At 43.8% G+C, this 17,143-nt stretch overlaps 1 protein-coding gene across 1 annotated transcript; it reads right to left on the reverse strand.

Annotated features, from left to right (window-relative positions):
• Window positions 1–1,359: 1,359 nt before the first annotated feature.
• On the reverse strand, window positions 1,360–14,386 carry LOC105005903 (glutamate dehydrogenase, mitochondrial). The gene is made up of 13 exons (XM_034292288.1): window positions 13,589–14,386; window positions 10,391–10,471; window positions 10,131–10,186; window positions 9,355–9,418; window positions 7,606–7,700; window positions 6,327–6,506; window positions 3,747–3,884; window positions 3,512–3,649; window positions 3,340–3,420; window positions 2,897–3,020; window positions 2,707–2,798; window positions 2,498–2,560; window positions 1,360–2,324 (listed from the first exon to the last, which is right to left on the reverse strand). Exons 1-13 carry the CDS (start codon window positions 13,974–13,976, stop codon window positions 2,205–2,207), a joined length of 1,620 nt encoding a protein of 539 aa, XP_034148179.1. The 5' UTR covers window positions 13,977–14,386; the 3' UTR covers window positions 1,360–2,204.
• Window positions 14,387–17,143: the final 2,757 nt, after the last annotated feature.

The following is a 17,143-nucleotide window of genomic DNA, read 5'->3' on the forward strand; positions in this document are numbered from 1 at the left end:
ATAACATGACAAACCTGGTAATGTGACCTACTACGGTGCCAAGCAGACATGGGAAAACTACATCCACACATTTGAATTCCCATCAGATCAAGGTTTTCATTCGAGGAAAAACAGTTCCACTATCAGTCAAGTAATGCAGTTGTGGCTAAGTTGAAAATTATAAAAAGGCTTCCAATTTTGTAGGCCTACATCTTGGTGTTCATGTAATATATCCTCAGCGTTAAGACTGTTAGGCCACAGCAGTGCTTTCTCTGCAAGAAGAAACATACATCCTTTATTTCATTCTTAATCTTAATTTGAAAGCTGTTCACTGCAATCTCCTTCTGCATTTACCAACACAGTACATGCAGGTCGACATTTCCAAGAAATAGACACAGGTCATATGAACAGTCACTCAAATGTGATCTAGTTGCTGTGATCTGATTATTTTTCTAATGTATTGACCCAAATCTGATAGTGTGTGGATTGTGCAAAGGTTTAGCTGCTCTGGATAAGAATGCTACATTTTGGCCACTGTTTGTGTAATTTAAATAATAGTAGTAGCTAATTTCTATAAGGAAAAATAAAATGTCAAGACAGGAAGATTGAACTAAATAAGATGTACCAATTTGGGACAAGGTGAGAGTACATGTTTAACATTTTGTCTGCTTTTTTTGTGTGTAGCTACTGTGGTGAAGGCCAAGGTGGGAGGATTGATCGGAGAGGCAAAGCATGAAGAGAAAGGTGAACAGTCCATTCTGAGACAACATGCTAAGGCCACATTTATACAAACCATCTGTTGAGATCACGCAAAATGCCAAACGAGAAAAAATATCATAATTGGCCAGCCTCTATAAACAGCCTGTAACACACACTACCTAATAATTTCACAAAAGCTTCAGAACACAATGGGAAATTAGTTTCTTGCCTTCCTGGTGTAACAAATGTGGATAATTCAGCACTACTTGTTGAGATTCTATGAGTGTCAGTAATTTGCAGCCTAATTAATGCAACCGTTGCGTGAGCTTGTATAAGAAATCAACAGTTATGTCTTTGTCTTTGTATGGTGTGTTGTATTTGTGTCTGATGTTCTGTTGGTTCTACCAGGTATTGCTGATAAGGTGACTGGGGTGGTGAAAGACATAGGCGCACATGCAGCAGTGGACAGTGCAGCAGACAAGGCACTTAGTTTTGGAAAAGGCCTAGCTAAAGGCAAATGATCCCCAGCTCCTGACTACACTATATCTCCATCTAACAACCTCATTTATGTACTGGTATTAAGATGTATATGTTTACCACCATAAACATGAATAAAACACCTGTCTTTCTAAACTAGTCTCTATCCATCTGTGTGTCACATACCATAAACAACACTACAGCTGGGGTTTGTCATCATTTTTATTGGTTTTCCAAAAAAAAAGGCAATACAAATTTCAAAGCAATTTGAATGTGAGGGCTCGGACGGGTAATTGGAGAAGAAAAAAGAGAATGCTGGATACAGAGTTTCTCCTCTCCCACAGGATGGGGTGGGTGGTGTGGGGGAGAGTCACATTAGACAAGAAGCAATAGACAGGGACGGTAAGAAGCTCGTTGGAGACTGGTGGAAAAGGGTGCAGAAATTTACAAAGAACCAAACAAAGTAGAACCCAGCGTTCCTCTGCACAGAACCTGACCCAATAACCCCTCAAAGGACAGGGAACTGAAGAACCAAAATAACCTTTCCCTGGTAAAAAGTTATTAGTTTAGAACTATTTAAAAAAAATTTTAATAAAGCATAAGTCTTTTTAAAAGTACAGTTATGGGGGGTGTGTAAATCTCTTCAGTACAGAGCTCCAACAGAACCAAGGCATCTTCAGGGCTGTCGTTTAAAACCATGGCAACACCAGGCTCAAACAAGACAAAATGTCAGACGGCAACTCTGATAGGAACGGCAGGTGTTTTTTAATCTCTCAGCGTAGAAAGCTTTCCGCTAAACCACCCTCCCGCTTTTTCACAATACACAGAAAACTGACTAACTGAAATACTGAAACCGAACCAGACATACTAAGTTACCCATCGGCTCGTGGGAAACATGGCCTGAGCACAGTTTGTGTCAGCGCATGTGTTGGTGAGGTGTGGTCTCTCAATGTAAACATCTGATATGTTCTGAAGGCTGATAGGGCGATGGGAATCGAGGGGAATGAACAGCGGGGCCATATGTGCGCTCTCTAGCTGGGAGAAGTCGACTAAGTCACAGTGATGCCGGCCTCGTTGTACACCTTGAACACCTTCTCAATGGCGTTGACGTACGCAGCCGTCCGCAAGTCCAGGCCTAGGTTGTACTTACTGGCAGTACGCATGATTTGCTGTAGGGAGACAAAACACACAATAACTACACATGCAGGAATAGAAAAACAGCCGTCGGACATAAACTCACAATAGGCGAATACAACAGCCATAAACGCAGTGAGATGACTGAAACATTGTCATTATTACAGTCTTGACACATAGAAAACAGAAAGGTCCTATGCAGTCATACCCTGGCAGATCTCTCCATGGTGTAGGCCAGCCCAGAATGAACAATGTCCTTCTCAGAAGCACCCTATGGGAGAGGTGGACAGATGTGCAATCACACTCCAGGGTGGATCATTAACACACCACACTGGTTTAGATGTGTAGAGATATTCCCCAATCCCCAAGATGCATTTGTTTCACTGTATGTGAGTGTGCGTATGTGTGTGTACTCACAGCGACTCTGGCCTGGAAGTCAGCAGTAGGGACAACCGGGATGGGTCCTCCCTGCTTTCCAAACTTCCTCTCCAAACTTTCCTGAACCGACACTGAGACAGAAGTATTTTTTTTTAAAAGGTATGTTGGGGAAGTATTTTCGGGGTGGGGGGGGGCTGTAAATGTCTAGAGGTCAGGGATCAAGACTTACTGAGGAGGTGATAGTTGGAATCTCTCTCGTATTTGAAGGTGAGTCTTCCATAGCTGACATGGTTGAGATTCTTGAGCCACTCAAAGTATGATACAGTCACACCACCCGCATTCAGGTACATGTCCTGGGGAGGGCAAACAGAACAGTTACACCATCCGCAATCAGGTACATGTCCTGGGGAGGGCAAACAGAACAGTTACACCACCCGGATTCAGGTACATGTCCTGGGGAGGGCAAACAGAACAGTTACACCACCCGCAATCAGGTACATGTCCTGGGGAGGGCAAACAGCACAGTATATCTCTGGCAGGGATTGTTAAAGGAGTCTTTTCCTCATTCATTGGTTAATTAGATAATTCTGTGAATGTGGTATGTGTGTATATGTGTTGAGGAGTGTGTGTGTGTGTGTGTTGAGGAGTGTGTGTGTGTGTGTCTTATCGTACAGGGATGACCATGACGTTGTTCTCTAGGAAGATCTTGTCAGCATCTGGGGTGGTGGGTCCGTTGGCTCCCTCTGCAATGATCTGGAATGAATAACAATAAGTTTAAAACAGTTCACGGTGAGGTGTTGTGGGTAGTGTAGTCTGCACAGGGATATTTTGGGTAATGTGGTACCTTGGCCTTAATCCTGTGGGCATTGTTGCGTGTGAGCTGCTTCTCACTGGCGGCAGGGATCAGGATGTGACAGGGCGCCTCCAGGAGGTTGCCCTCGTACGGCTGAGCACCGGGGAAACCTACGATGGAACCGTGTTGCTGCACACACACAAACCGAGGTTAGTGGGAACACCAAGGGGGACGGAATGGGGAAGACAGAGGGAATGCGGAAAGGAGAGTAAGACTGTATTCCAACCAGTTTGTAGTCCTCCAGTTGCTTGGGGTCGATGCCCGCTGGGTTGTAGATGCTGCCGTCATACTCAGCAATACCCACACACTTGGCACCGTATCTGTGGAGGTACCGCATGGAGTGGAGACCCACGTTGCCAAAGCCCTGGAAGAGACGGAGGCGTTATTATGTCACAGGCCACCACCACCATCATCCGTATCACCAACGTGGAGACCTCTAAAGGTCCGTGTCTCAAGGCCCCAGGTAGCCTAGAGGTCAGGAGACCTGATCTCAGATTGAATCCCAGTGGCCACAGTATGTGTACGATCGCTCGGTCAGTTTTTGAGCACGACAGTTAACCCCAGCTGCTTCAGGGTCAACAAAAATAATGACCAGCTGTGACCCCACTCTCTGAGGGTGCACCCAACATCTTTATTTATTAACTCAGCTCCATTTGAGGCACACTGGTGACCCCATGTGGTGTACCGCTGTCACTGCCGCCACCTCAGACTCACATGCTAATGAACTGAAATGGCAAATACGCAGACAGAGAGGGTTGAAACCAGGCAATATGAATATTATCCAGACCTGGAACCACAGTGAAACGTCTATTTCGTGATAAATCACACTGAGGAAGAGGGGGGTGGAACTTGATGGGCCGTGGAGAATAGAGTGGTTTTGGCATATACTTTTAAGGCCCTTATTTTACATGCATAGTTTTTGTATAAAAATAACAGTTGAATCATAAACAAGGCTGAAATATATTTTCCTTGATTCTCATTTTCTAGCTACATGGTGACAGCACACATCTGCACTCACTAAATCTCCAAGAAATTCTAATCACACAGCACATTAATCCCTCAACACACCCGTGTGCACACACATCCAGAACAAACAGGGTGAGACCAGGATGAGCCCTCTCCACCACACACTCGCCAACCCTTTCACATTCCTCACATCCAAACACTTTCAGTTCACTAAGTGAAACAACAGAAGATCAGAGTACATCAATACATCTCTTCTGCTACTGTATGTTCACTGTTACACAGAGTATCGAGCACACACAGACACACTCGCGCACACACACACACACACACACGCCTACATCCACAAGCATGCACACACACGTTACATCACTGCTTACTTCATAGAAACGCTGATCATTCTAGGTAGGTTTCCAGAAGAGGCCAAGGCAGACTGTGTCTGTGTTTGTATATTAGTCCTGTTTGTGTAAGGGAACAGAGTCCTGCAGAAAGCTGCCCTTTGAACTTGATTCTGCAGTTTTCCCTCAAGACCAGCACTATACCAGGTCTGAGTGGTTTGATTATGCTTGCCCTACTACCATCACTCTCACACCACTCTCCCTCACAGAGACACTTGTTCCCCTCACAGAGACACTTCTATCCCCTTCACATAAACACTTCTAACCCCCTCACAGAAACACATCTAACCCCTAACAGAGACTTCTAACCCCCTCACAGAAACACTTCTATCCCCCTCACAGAAACACATCTAACCCCTAACAGAGACTTCTAACCCCCCTCACAGAAACACTTCTAACCCCTTCACAGAAACACTTCTAAACCCCTCACAGAAACACTTCTAAACCCCTCACAGAAACACTTCTGACCCCTCACAGAGACACTTGTTCCCCACAGAGACACTTCTACTCCTTTCACATAAACACTTCTAACCCCCTCACAGAAACACATCTAACCCCTAACAGAGACTTCTAACCCCCTCACAGAAACACTTATAACACCCTCACAGAGACACTTCTATCACCCTCACAGAAACACTTCTAACCCCTCACAGAGACACTTCTAATCCCCTCACAGAAACACTTCTAACCCCCGTCACAGAAACACTTCTAACCCCTCACAGAAACACTTCTATCCCCTCACAGAAACACTTCTAACCCCTCACAGAGACACTTATAAACCCCTCACAGAAACACTTCTAATCCCCTCACAGAAACACTTCTAACCCCCGTCACAGAAACACTTCTAACCCCCTCACAGAAACACTTCTAACCCCTCACAGAGACACTTCTATCCCCTCACAGAAACACTTCTAACCCCTCACAGAGACACTTCTATCCCCTCACAGAAACACTTCTAACCCCTCACAGAGACACTTCTATCCCCTCACAGAAACACTTGTAACCCCTCACAGAGACACTTCTATCCCCTCATAGAAACGCTTCAAACCCCCTCACAGAGACACTTCTAACCCCGTCACAGAGACACTTCTAACCCCGTCACAGAGACACTTCTAACCCCCTCACAGAGACACCTCTAACCCCTCACAGAGACACCTCGAACCCCTCCTAGAAACACTTGTAACCCTCTCACAGATACACTTCTATCCCCTCATAGAAACACTTCTAACCCCCTCACAGAGACACCTCGAACCCCTCATAGAAACACTTGTAACCCCTCACAGAGACACTTCTAACCCCCTCATAGAAACACTTCTAACCCCCTCACAGAGACACTTCTAACCCCTCACAGAGACACTTCTACCCCCTACCAGAGACACTTCTACCCCCTACCAGAGACACTTCTACTCCTTTCACAGAAACACTGTGACTCTCTGGATGTGTACCTGTATGATGAAGGTCTTGTCCTGGAAGCCGGGGGTCAGGCCCAGCATGCTCATGTAGGACGCCTCATTGATGAAGTTCTCGATCCCATGGAACACCCCGCGACCGGTGGCCGAGATACGACCGTGGATACCTCCCTGGCTGATGGGCTTTCCCGTTACACACGCATGAGCGTTGATGTCCTGTACACAAATAGAAACATACCCAGACACACTGTCATGGTTTTTTGTCGAAATCTTTAGACTGTGTTTGGATTCAGGCCATTAGGACGGACAGTTTACATGTGCTAAAATCACTGGTTTATCACTGGTGTTTCTCATAGTCCAACCTGGCCCAAACGGCCTGAAGAATTAGCTCAATTTGGCAGGAAATACAGTGGACATGGTAACACTGACGCCGGGAAACGGAGTAAACTGTGCAAACTGCTTTGATGTAGTCAAACAAAAATATATATTGTTAGCTAGCTACATTAGCAGAGACAGATCAGTTATCCAGGTAAAGTCTAGCTAATTTCTTTACACTAAACAAGAGACAGAGATAGATTATCACTTCTCTACAGTAGTACATTTGGCCTTTTTTGTGTGGCCTTCATCAAGGGTTTTTATGATTGTATGGATCATGTTGGGACTGCTCAGGGCATTAGCAAGGTCACTTGAAGAGACTTGTCAGGTCTCCTACTCTGTTACTGAGCATTGGCTCATTGTTGTTTACCTACCTTCCTCTTTTTTCTTCTATGAAATACCGTAGCCCCCATTTCAAGGCTTATGTACAAGGCATATTTGGACAAAGTGAGTGTTTAGAGAATGCCACCTGGCCTGAGCACATTAGACTCTGTTTGAGCATTTTGAGTTTGACAACGAAACTGTCCCATAGTAAAACTGTCCAAGCAATAGTGAAGTATTGTCGAAGGTTTGTGGGTCAAAGCAAAAGTCTAACCTGTCACCCCAATATAAGACAACTAGAGCTCAATTAGTAAAGCATTGTCTATCAATACAGGGGCCAGCACAAAAAAACGATGAAACTGTAGCCTCTCACTAATAAGTTGTTCTGGATAAGAAAATCTGCTGTAAATGTTACTGATTTAATTTGTACTGAAGTTACTCTGTTGGGAGCCCAGACAGTCGCTGCGCCTGTGCTTGCGGTTGGGGACTTCTGATGTCCTTTCGCTCTTTACACAGACGCTAGCGATCCAGGAGTGGGAGATGTGATCCGACAAAAGGACGACGGCAAGGATGAACAGTGTGTGTGTGTGTGTGTGTGTATATGTGTGTGTTGACTCACAGTGTGTGCAATGGTGTTGGCGTATGTGTCAGCGATCCACGACATCTCTCTCTCTCCAGTGCTCATGTCTGGAGCTGGCACATCAATACCTGGTCCTGGACAGGCAGGGGGAGGAAGGCTTGAGGCATGGAAGTATACAGTACACACACAACCAAAATCAGTCTGTACCCACATGTTAGTCATTTAGCTGAAAATCGTATCCAGTGAGAAATACTTTAGCATTCATAGTACTTTACATTATCTTATGAGTGTTGAAATGGACCCACTTATTTCACACTTTAGTGTAGTTATAATACATGATTGAAAATAGCATTTTAGTACACAGGGATATTGAGCCGGGGGTCTGTGGAGTAACTGCAGAGCTCCTTGTGAAGATCTGCCAAAGTACAGTATGTATTTAAATAATATTTTTTTATTTGCCTTACATTTTAAAATGTTAGAGGAAAATAGTTTCCCTTAAAGAGGGGTTTAGTGAGAGAAAGAAAAGGGCTTTATGCTTTTGAAAAAACTATATTTGCAAAATGTCTATTTAAAGGAATCTTTTGTCAAATGCTTAATTCCTTTATTCCTAGTAATATATATTATATGACCTTTAAATAGTTATATGGAGCAATTTGTTGCAAGGCATTTCGCTGACACTCTTTCACAGTGCTTACTTACATCCCTATTACAACACATCATGGATTAACTAATTGACTGGGTGGGAGTCCCTGGTTTAACTAATGGACTGGGTGGGAGTCCCTGGTTTAACTGTTGGACTGGGTGGGAGTCCCTGGTTTAACTATTGGACTGGGTGGGAGTCCCTGGTTTAACTATTGGACTGGGTGGGAGTCCCTGGTTTAACTAATGGACTGGGTGGGGGTCCCACATTTAACTAATGGACTGGGTGGGAGTCCCTGGTTTAACTAATGGACTGGGTGGGAGTCCCTGGTTTAACTATTGGACTGGGTGGGAGTCCCTGGTTTAACTAATGGACTGGGTGGGAGTCCCTGGTTTAACTAATGGACTGGGTGGGAGTCCCACATTTAACTAATGAACTAAGTGGAGGTCCCTGGAAAAGAAAAGGTTAAAGCCCCCAGAAAACATAATCCTGATGTTTTTCAAATGTATAATATATTTTACATAGAGTAGGAATTTCTTACGTGTCCTAAAAAAGTATTTCCAATCATGTATTATAAGTACAATCAAGTAGTTTTTAACACACTTATGTGTACTTACTAATTAAATACTATATTAACATTATTTAGTGTTTTAAGTACAACATGAGTGGATACAAAATAACATGTGAGTCTGGTTTCGCTGACCCAAATTAAGCCTAGTCTTAGACTAAGTAAATCAAGCTAAGTATACTGCATTTTGTTAGAGTGGCTGACTGAAGGTCTCTGAATGGCCACTATCCACTCAGCTGAGAGAATGAGATGTGCAAATGCCAGACTCTCTCCTTTTCTGTGGTATAAACAGGGCGGTATGTAGCGAGAGACATTTAAACATGTTCCCGGGGCCCCAAGACCAAGAGGACACGTCCAAAAACAGAACTGAGAGAAGAGGGGAGGAGAAGGGGGAGGAAGGGGGAGGAAAGGTTCAGGACCTGAATAACTGGAAGCAAGGTTCCTACCCACATCCCCATTACAACACATCATGGATTGACATGCTTGTTTGTGTGGGTTTGTTGTCAGTAGACACAACGTCCTTAATATCCAGAAGCATAGGGGACAACTTACTACCTGAGGGATTGGAGCTTACACTTACCAATGAAGCCTTTCTTGGCCAGCTCAATGGTAAACCTCCTAGTGATCTTCTCCAGCTCTGTGTCCTGTAAGGAGGGGGACAGAGAAAGAGAGGGCTGTTTATAGGTTTTTGGAAAGTGACAAAAAAAAATGGTGGTTCTGGCTCTGTACCCCAGCACCTTTCTGAGCCTCTATCAACTTTTTGGATTTGTTGTCTGTCTGTTTTAGTGTGCGAGTGGGTTGAGGGAAGGGTTGCCTGTGTTTCTGCCAGCTAACAGCTCAGCATTTCAACTCCACTCTTCTCTGAAGGGCATACTATCGTCCCCCACCTTGGCTAGCACACACACATGCACGCACGCACACACACACTCTTTCTATCTCTTTCAAACACACACATGCACTGACTCACTCACACTATTTGTAAATCAGAATATCTATATTTGACTAGAGGTATTACAACAGGTACTACAATACAGTTACAAAAAGTTAATGACACATATTTTTTATTTATGGGAGAATTGAGCAGTTTTGAAGCCGATCGTCTTGCAATTGTGTTATATGTGACAATACTATATAAAGAAATCTATTGGGATTCTCTGTCCATTTTGATAATGTTTTGGGTCTATATCCGCCCTGCAGTCCGCTTATTGAGTATAGCTGGGGTGGGGTGTCTTTTCAGAGCAGGGGAAAAGATGGGGCAAAGGAGGCTGAAAGAAAATACAGAATCCTGTCCATTCCCCTCCAGCATAAAATAAATCAGCGCTTGTGAGTGACTAGATTGCGTGGGAGGGGACTTACAGAGTAATTCTTGACATTGATCTTGACACCAGCTTTAGCCCCCCCGAATGGTACATCTGGAAATAGAGAATGCGGCTTAAAAACTGGAGATTAAGAACACACTCTCACAAGTGATTGCTTTACAAACAGCTCTCTGAAAATCCTACTGAAAGATCTCTCAGGTCATTGTGTTCAAATTCAGGCCAGGAATTCAGGAGCTTTGACGCATAAATGAGATGTGAGCGAAGACGTGTGGAGCAAGACGAGGAAGTGGTACTCACCAACAACGGCACACTTGTATGTCATCAGAGAGGCCAGAGCCTTCACTTCGTCAACAGACACCTCTTCACTGTACCGGATACCTATAAACAAACAGGGAGTTAACACATGATGGCCGATAGTAACACACACACACAGTAAAGTTGACAGAGAGACATGATCTACTTGACCAGTCACCAAATACTTCTGCTGTTACATTGTGGGGGAGGGGTTATACGCTACCCTGGAGCAGGTGGAACCTTTAGGCCAATAACTCACTAGGGAAACGTGGGTAAGTAAGTGTAAGTGAATGAATGTGTGTGCTAACTTTGGCTGAGCTATTTTAAGCAGTGTCGCTGTGACGAAGACCTACAGCGAACCAAGGGCACTGAGCACTGACAGGAGATTGTAGCCCTAATCCACAGTGTGATGTGGCATCATCTCAAAGCGACAAGGCGCATGCTGGGTACCAGTCCAAAAATCACCACTAGCTAGCCAATAGTCTCTGCGGTGTTAGAAACAGACCTTAGCTAGCCACTAGCCTCTGCGGTGTTAGTAACAGACCCTTAGCTAGCCACTAGCCTCTGCGGTGTTAGTAACAGACCCTTAGCTAGCCACTGGCTTCTGTTGCGTTAGCAGGCTGGTGTTCAGGAGGATATCAGATCTTTGTAAAACAGTTCCCCTGTTCCATCTTCTAAGCTGCAGACAACATTGACTGAGCTGGCGGTAATTTAATTCTCTCCACAAAAACAGCTTTTTTCATACCCCCTCCTTTCTCTCATTACCCCTCCCCTTTGATTCCATCCTCTCTCCCTTCTCCCATCCCCCACTACTGCAGCAGAGGAAAGAAAACATGTAATAAACTTTCCAATGAAATTAGTCTGGCTTGGCTGGCCATTGCATGCACACACACACACAAAGACCAACAAAAGGAAACACTGAAACAGGCAAACCCAATAGCCAGAGAACACACAAAGATTTCTATTCATGTCAAAGGAAGACCATAGCGGGTTAGTCATACAGCGGAAAATGACTCTTAAGATGAAAACTGTCTGGTCAGGCCTTGTCTGACTCATTTATCGCCTCTTTCACTTCTGCCAGCACAGACGTTTCAACAGACTGAACATATTTTGAGGAAGACACTCCCTAAACACTGCACGTGAACACACAGTTCTGCAGTGTTTCATCTAGGGAATGCAAGGATCTAGAGTTCCATCTAGGGAATCCAAGGTTCTGCATTGTTCTAGGGGGGCAAGGTATTCTATACTATAGTCTAATCAGCAGAAGCACCCGTCTCTCTACTTCGTTAACCCTGACCATCATAAAGTCCATCAGTCAGCAGGACCAAGGGTCTCTCCACCTGACTATCAATAATTCCATTTGTCAGGGAATATCATCCATTGGGCCTGTACAGTCAACTAGTACATCGGCCAACACAGCCAGTATCAGGCCTTCGGTACTTAGATCACCCCTACACACGATCCCTTTACCCCACCAAGGCTGGATCAGGAAGAAATATCAGGCTGGATCAGGAAGAAATATCAGGCTGGATCAGGAAGAAATAGGAAAGTGTGGAAATTAAGAGAAGTGCAGCTGAAGTCAGTGCAGTTGGGTGGATGGAATGTATGACTGTGCCTCAGAAAGAGAAAAGAGGGATTTGTTCACTTCTCTAAAATGAGCGAGAAGGGAAGCTCCATCGGCTCTCATGGTGTGTGACTCTAGATCATAACTTCAACCACCAACAAAAACAAGTCATAATAAACATGATTTTCGTCAATAAGCATGTAGACTTCACAATGCACCAATCAGAGAGTCTATAAAGAAGTAATATCAAACATTTCAGTGATCGCATACAATAAATCCATATATCCTAACTTTGAATACCATTGCTCTAATGTATTAACACACAACCAATGTCCCTACAGTGTTCAGATACATTTGTCTGTTAGTCGGTGTTCTTGGTACTTGACTAGCACCGTGGTATAGATTGTATTTTTGCAGACCAGTTAGGACCAGTTCATTCAAAAAGAAAACTCACTGGATGAGCTGAATCCAGCAAGCCATGCTTAGTGAACACTCCTCTCTTCCTGTCATGATCCTGACAAATAGGAGCGTCTGGTACATAACCACCCCTTCACCCTCCTCCACTCTTCCCTTCAAACAATTCTCTGCCTTGAACTATGAACCCCCAAACACATAGGCCCAGTTGTTGTTTTTTCATGTGAAACTCGTGGCCCTCCCCTACACAAATCCTTCCTCATCTGATCTCCTGAGCAGTGAGCCTATATTGTATGCTGCCACTCTCTGTGCTCCCTGTCATTTTACATACACACATCTACTATAGGGGAGGGCAACCACCACACTGTACTTACTTTTATTTGTGCGGGTGCGGGTGTGTGTGTGTGTGTGTGTGTGTGTGTGTGTGTGCACAGTGTCTTCTATTACTGATGCATGAATGAACGTGTATCTTCTCTTAACAGTTTATGAAAAATAGTAGCAGGCAGCAAGTATGAGGTGGGTAGATATGTTTCAGTGCATGGCTTGCCCAGTGAAATTACACATGGTGTCACCACAAATGCCACATTTTCACCATCTAAGTTCACAATCCCGCTCAATACAAACATTTAAATGTTGGTGTGTTTCCCATGTATTTTATTTTCGTATTGCAAAAAGATTGAATGCTAATTTAATTAGCTGGCTAACTTACACACTATAGCAAAAAGGTGCTTAACTATTCTACCCCAAGTAACTGCAGAATGTAGTTCAATTAATGGCTGACTACAAGTAGGTCCAACTGCGCCTATGTCGGCTAGCTCCTGTTACTGGATGACAGATACAGTACGCTAGTTTCACACATGTGTGGGAAGGTCATTGATCCAATGCAGTGTTAAAACACTTCCCTTAAGGCATTATACCATGACAACGAGCGAGAACAGTTGAGCTAACGTCAGCTAGCTTGCTACACTTTCAAAAGAGACCCATACAGTACTCCATATCAGACAACTGTTGTTGTTTTTAAGATGTGTAACTAGTAATTACATGCTTATCCAAATGTAACGAGCGAAGCAATGTTAGCTCTGTTAGACAACTAAAGAGTCAGACAATGCAGCTGTTCTCAGCTTAGAAATGTGTTATAGCCAAATCATATTGCTAGCTGAGTAACAAGCTACTGTAGCAGTCAAATAGCACAATCACTCAGTTAATCACTGTCAGTTAATTACCCCCTTTGCACGGGGTCCTGTGCTGGCTGTGCTGGGCTCGGTAGCCCTCCACTACCTCCCACTCTCCGTTGTCTCTCTTGATGGGGAAAGACACGCTGAGGACGTGGTTGCAGGGCTTGATAATGCGGAGAATCCCCTTTACTCGTTTTGCTTTCTGCTCGGGGGTCTCCCTGCTCTTCAAATCTTCCACAAGCTTGTCCTCAACTATGGCGGCTCCGCGGTCGAAGAAACCCTCCACCATACGAAAGAAGTTGGGGTCGTCTGGCTGTTCGCTGTATTGTCGGACACGCATCAGAGCTGCGGAGGCTGGGAGAGCAGAGTCCACGCACCCCGAGGCCAGTACACTGCCCGCCCCGCGGGATAACAGCTCCCCGAAGTACCGGTACATGACTGGGCTAACTGACTGACCGTAAAACGAAATAAACAGCACCTGGGATAACCAGCTATCTATCAATAGAGTTAAGGGAAAGAGATAGGAGGATAAAAAAACAACAGCAATACTCCTCTTTGTCCGGTCCTTTGACAAAATACAGTATGACTGTGTATGTGAGCCCGTTTCCTTTAAAAGGCAGCGCAAACGACCGAGGCGAGGACTCCTCCGGGATGCACGCGGAAGAGGAGGGCACTGCGCTATGAAGGAGGTGGTCGTTGTCAATGCAATTTTTATACGTCAGACACTATAGCTTCTATAGCCACAAAATCATACAACCCTCCTATTTCTAAAATGTATCTTCAAAGCTGTGGTTTTAAACCTAGACTCTACCATAATTGCCTAATATTTACTTTGCATAAATGGCATTTGTCTTCTCTATTTTTGGGGGCTGTGGAATCAGACTTCCTGGTATTGAAATCTGACTGTCCCTATCTAATGTAAACCGAATAGTACATTTCGGGGTGCGCGTACACGAATGCGGGTAAACAACATTGAAGCGCTCTCCCGTGCGTCCATTTGAATGACGTAATTTAGGCGCTTGCCTATACTTTCATGTTATTTTGTCTAACGTTTATTGTGTACATGTTATACAGAATTTATCCTACATATTCAAAGCCTGACAAGCTTCTGAATCTTCGGTTGAAAATGGTGCTGGCGCTTTGATGGGATGCTGAGTATATATTTTCCAGATATTCTGACCTCTGGCAAGTCAGATAATGAGAACATGTTCGGTTCGATTGCACGTGAAGAGTCCCACTACTTTGAAGATTTGAATAACATGCAAGGTGCCTTGAAGATATGGCCCTGTCTTTCATCGTATGTGATATTTGCACATCACTCTTTAAAGCTAATCTGTGCGTGTATCTTCCTCCCTGACTGAATCATAAGTATAGTGAGTATGACCACAAGCATCTGCATCCAGTAGAGACTGGCTGAGACTAGAATGAACTGAGACAATGCCCTCCTTGTATGTGGTTCTGAGGTGCAGATAAAGATGCCCATTAGACTTCAGGATCTGCACTTCGTCTCCTTCTCCTCTTCTCCTGCCAAAAGCCCACTTCTGTTTTAATCAGCACTTCACAGATCAGCTGATATAGGTTAAGGGAGGGAGACAGAAAGAAAAAGAGAGAGTGGAAAGACATGAAAGACTGAAAATTGTTTGTATATCATTTATTATAGTAGGAGTTTAATGATTGTATTATTTATGGCTGTCCTCAATTGCTGTTTGTCACTAATTTACTGTGTGGTCTGGCATCTGAGCCAATCATAAACCCAAGATAAGAAAGCAACCAATCAGGTTACAGCATTGTGACCAACCATTTTTTTTCTGCATTGGTCCAGGGTGCACTCTCTATTGTACCACTGCAAATGTACAAACTACAGGAGTGGGGGCAGGATCTAAGAGGAGTGGTGGTTGATGTGTAATTAAGTTACTCTACCTAGATACCCTCTCCAGAGGTCCATTTTGAGATGTGCCTCCTATCCTGTCTGTCCATTAATGGCCGGCTGACCTTGTTTAATAAGACACATGACACAGGCTTCTGGTTGAAACTGATGCCCTCTCACTTGCAGCTCACTGTCTCTCAATGCTGTGTGTGTGTCTTCAAATACAGTATATTGTACCCACCCACAAAGCTGTCCCTATGGCAGATACTCTTGTCCATTGTACACAGTACCTGTCTTCCTGGACATTCTGTGACATTATCCATTTGGGAATCAGCCAAGAACCTTCACCTGATATCACGACGGCTCCTGTCCTCCACCTGCTCTTTGAGTAGGTGGTATTAAGAAGCTACTAAACTACCAATGACTCCTAAAGTCAACAACTGGACTCCAAAAATACAAAATGGTGCATACCATGTGGTCTAATGGTGACGCTCTTGTCTTAGACACATATAGCCCCTCTTTATTTTCAGAACTGTCTAAGTAGAATGCCAAAATTATAATAATAAAATAAAATGTTACTAAGAATGTAGATTGAAACATATTGGAAAATGGAGCGCATAGCACATATCTAATCTCTGAAAGTAGACAGCCAGGTTAAGTAGATTCAACAGATTCAAGTTCATTCAGTATCAGAACTCACAGCGTACTGATTTGGGGAGTTTGGTTAATTATCTGTGGAAATCATACTGGAATCCTTCTTGCATGCATTTTGCAAATTTGTGAAAACCTTCATATAGTATTCATATTTCCAGGATGTGTAAAATTGAGTGTTTGATATCCACGGATAATGAATCAAGCTCCCCATTTGGTTGTCTCTAGTATTACGTCTAATGTATGTCCAAAAAGTCTATAGCCAATTCTGTTGAGTCTGTCTAAACAGAGGCCCTGACCCCAGCTTGCACCTGTGGACTCTGAACACAAGATAAGATTAGATCTAGTCCCCATGGTCCTGGTACAAACACATACACGCACAAATGTTGCAAAAAAACATTATTTGAGTTATGATTTGACTTAAGGTTACAGAAAAGGCCATCTGGGATCAAACACAAATGTTGCACCAACAAAGCCACGCACAAACACATTTCAACAAACACACACACAAAGAAAAAAAAAATCGTAATTATTTGATTTAAGGTGATGGAAGAGGCCACCTGGAATCACACAAAAACCAATGGGTTTATACTGGGTTTGACCCAGGTTGTCGTCATACCACAAGGTTGGGTGATCTTACAGGTTGCAAAGTGATATATTACTTAGTCTTCCGTAGCCATTCCTTTAAAATCACAGTGTCATGCCTCCCTTTAGTTCTATAAGAATGTGTCCTTGCCCCAGCCAAGAGATGCCCAAGAAAGACATTTGATGTGTTTCGGAAAGCCCCAGATTTACTGTGATTCCCATCCCTATTTAGCTATAAACTGCAGTCTTCCCCAGGGATCCCATTTTGTTTCAAGAACTCTGATTCATCAGTCATGGAGCTGTGTTTCTCATGAGTTTAACACGGTTGTTCTATTAACAGATATTATATGGTTCAGAGATGGATGTACTCTCTCTCTCTCTCTCTCTCTCTCTCTCTCTCTGTTGCTTTCTCTTTCCACAGATGCCAGGAAAGGGATTAGTGGAAGATCATTAGGCTGTTAAAAGTAATAGTAAAAATTTTTTTTTCTGATATAGTTTAG

The sequence above is a fragment of the Esox lucius genome, chromosome 5 (genome assembly GCF_011004845.1).
Source record: "Esox lucius isolate fEsoLuc1 chromosome 5, fEsoLuc1.pri, whole genome shotgun sequence".
NCBI lineage: Eukaryota > Metazoa > Chordata > Actinopteri > Esociformes > Esocidae > Esox > Esox lucius.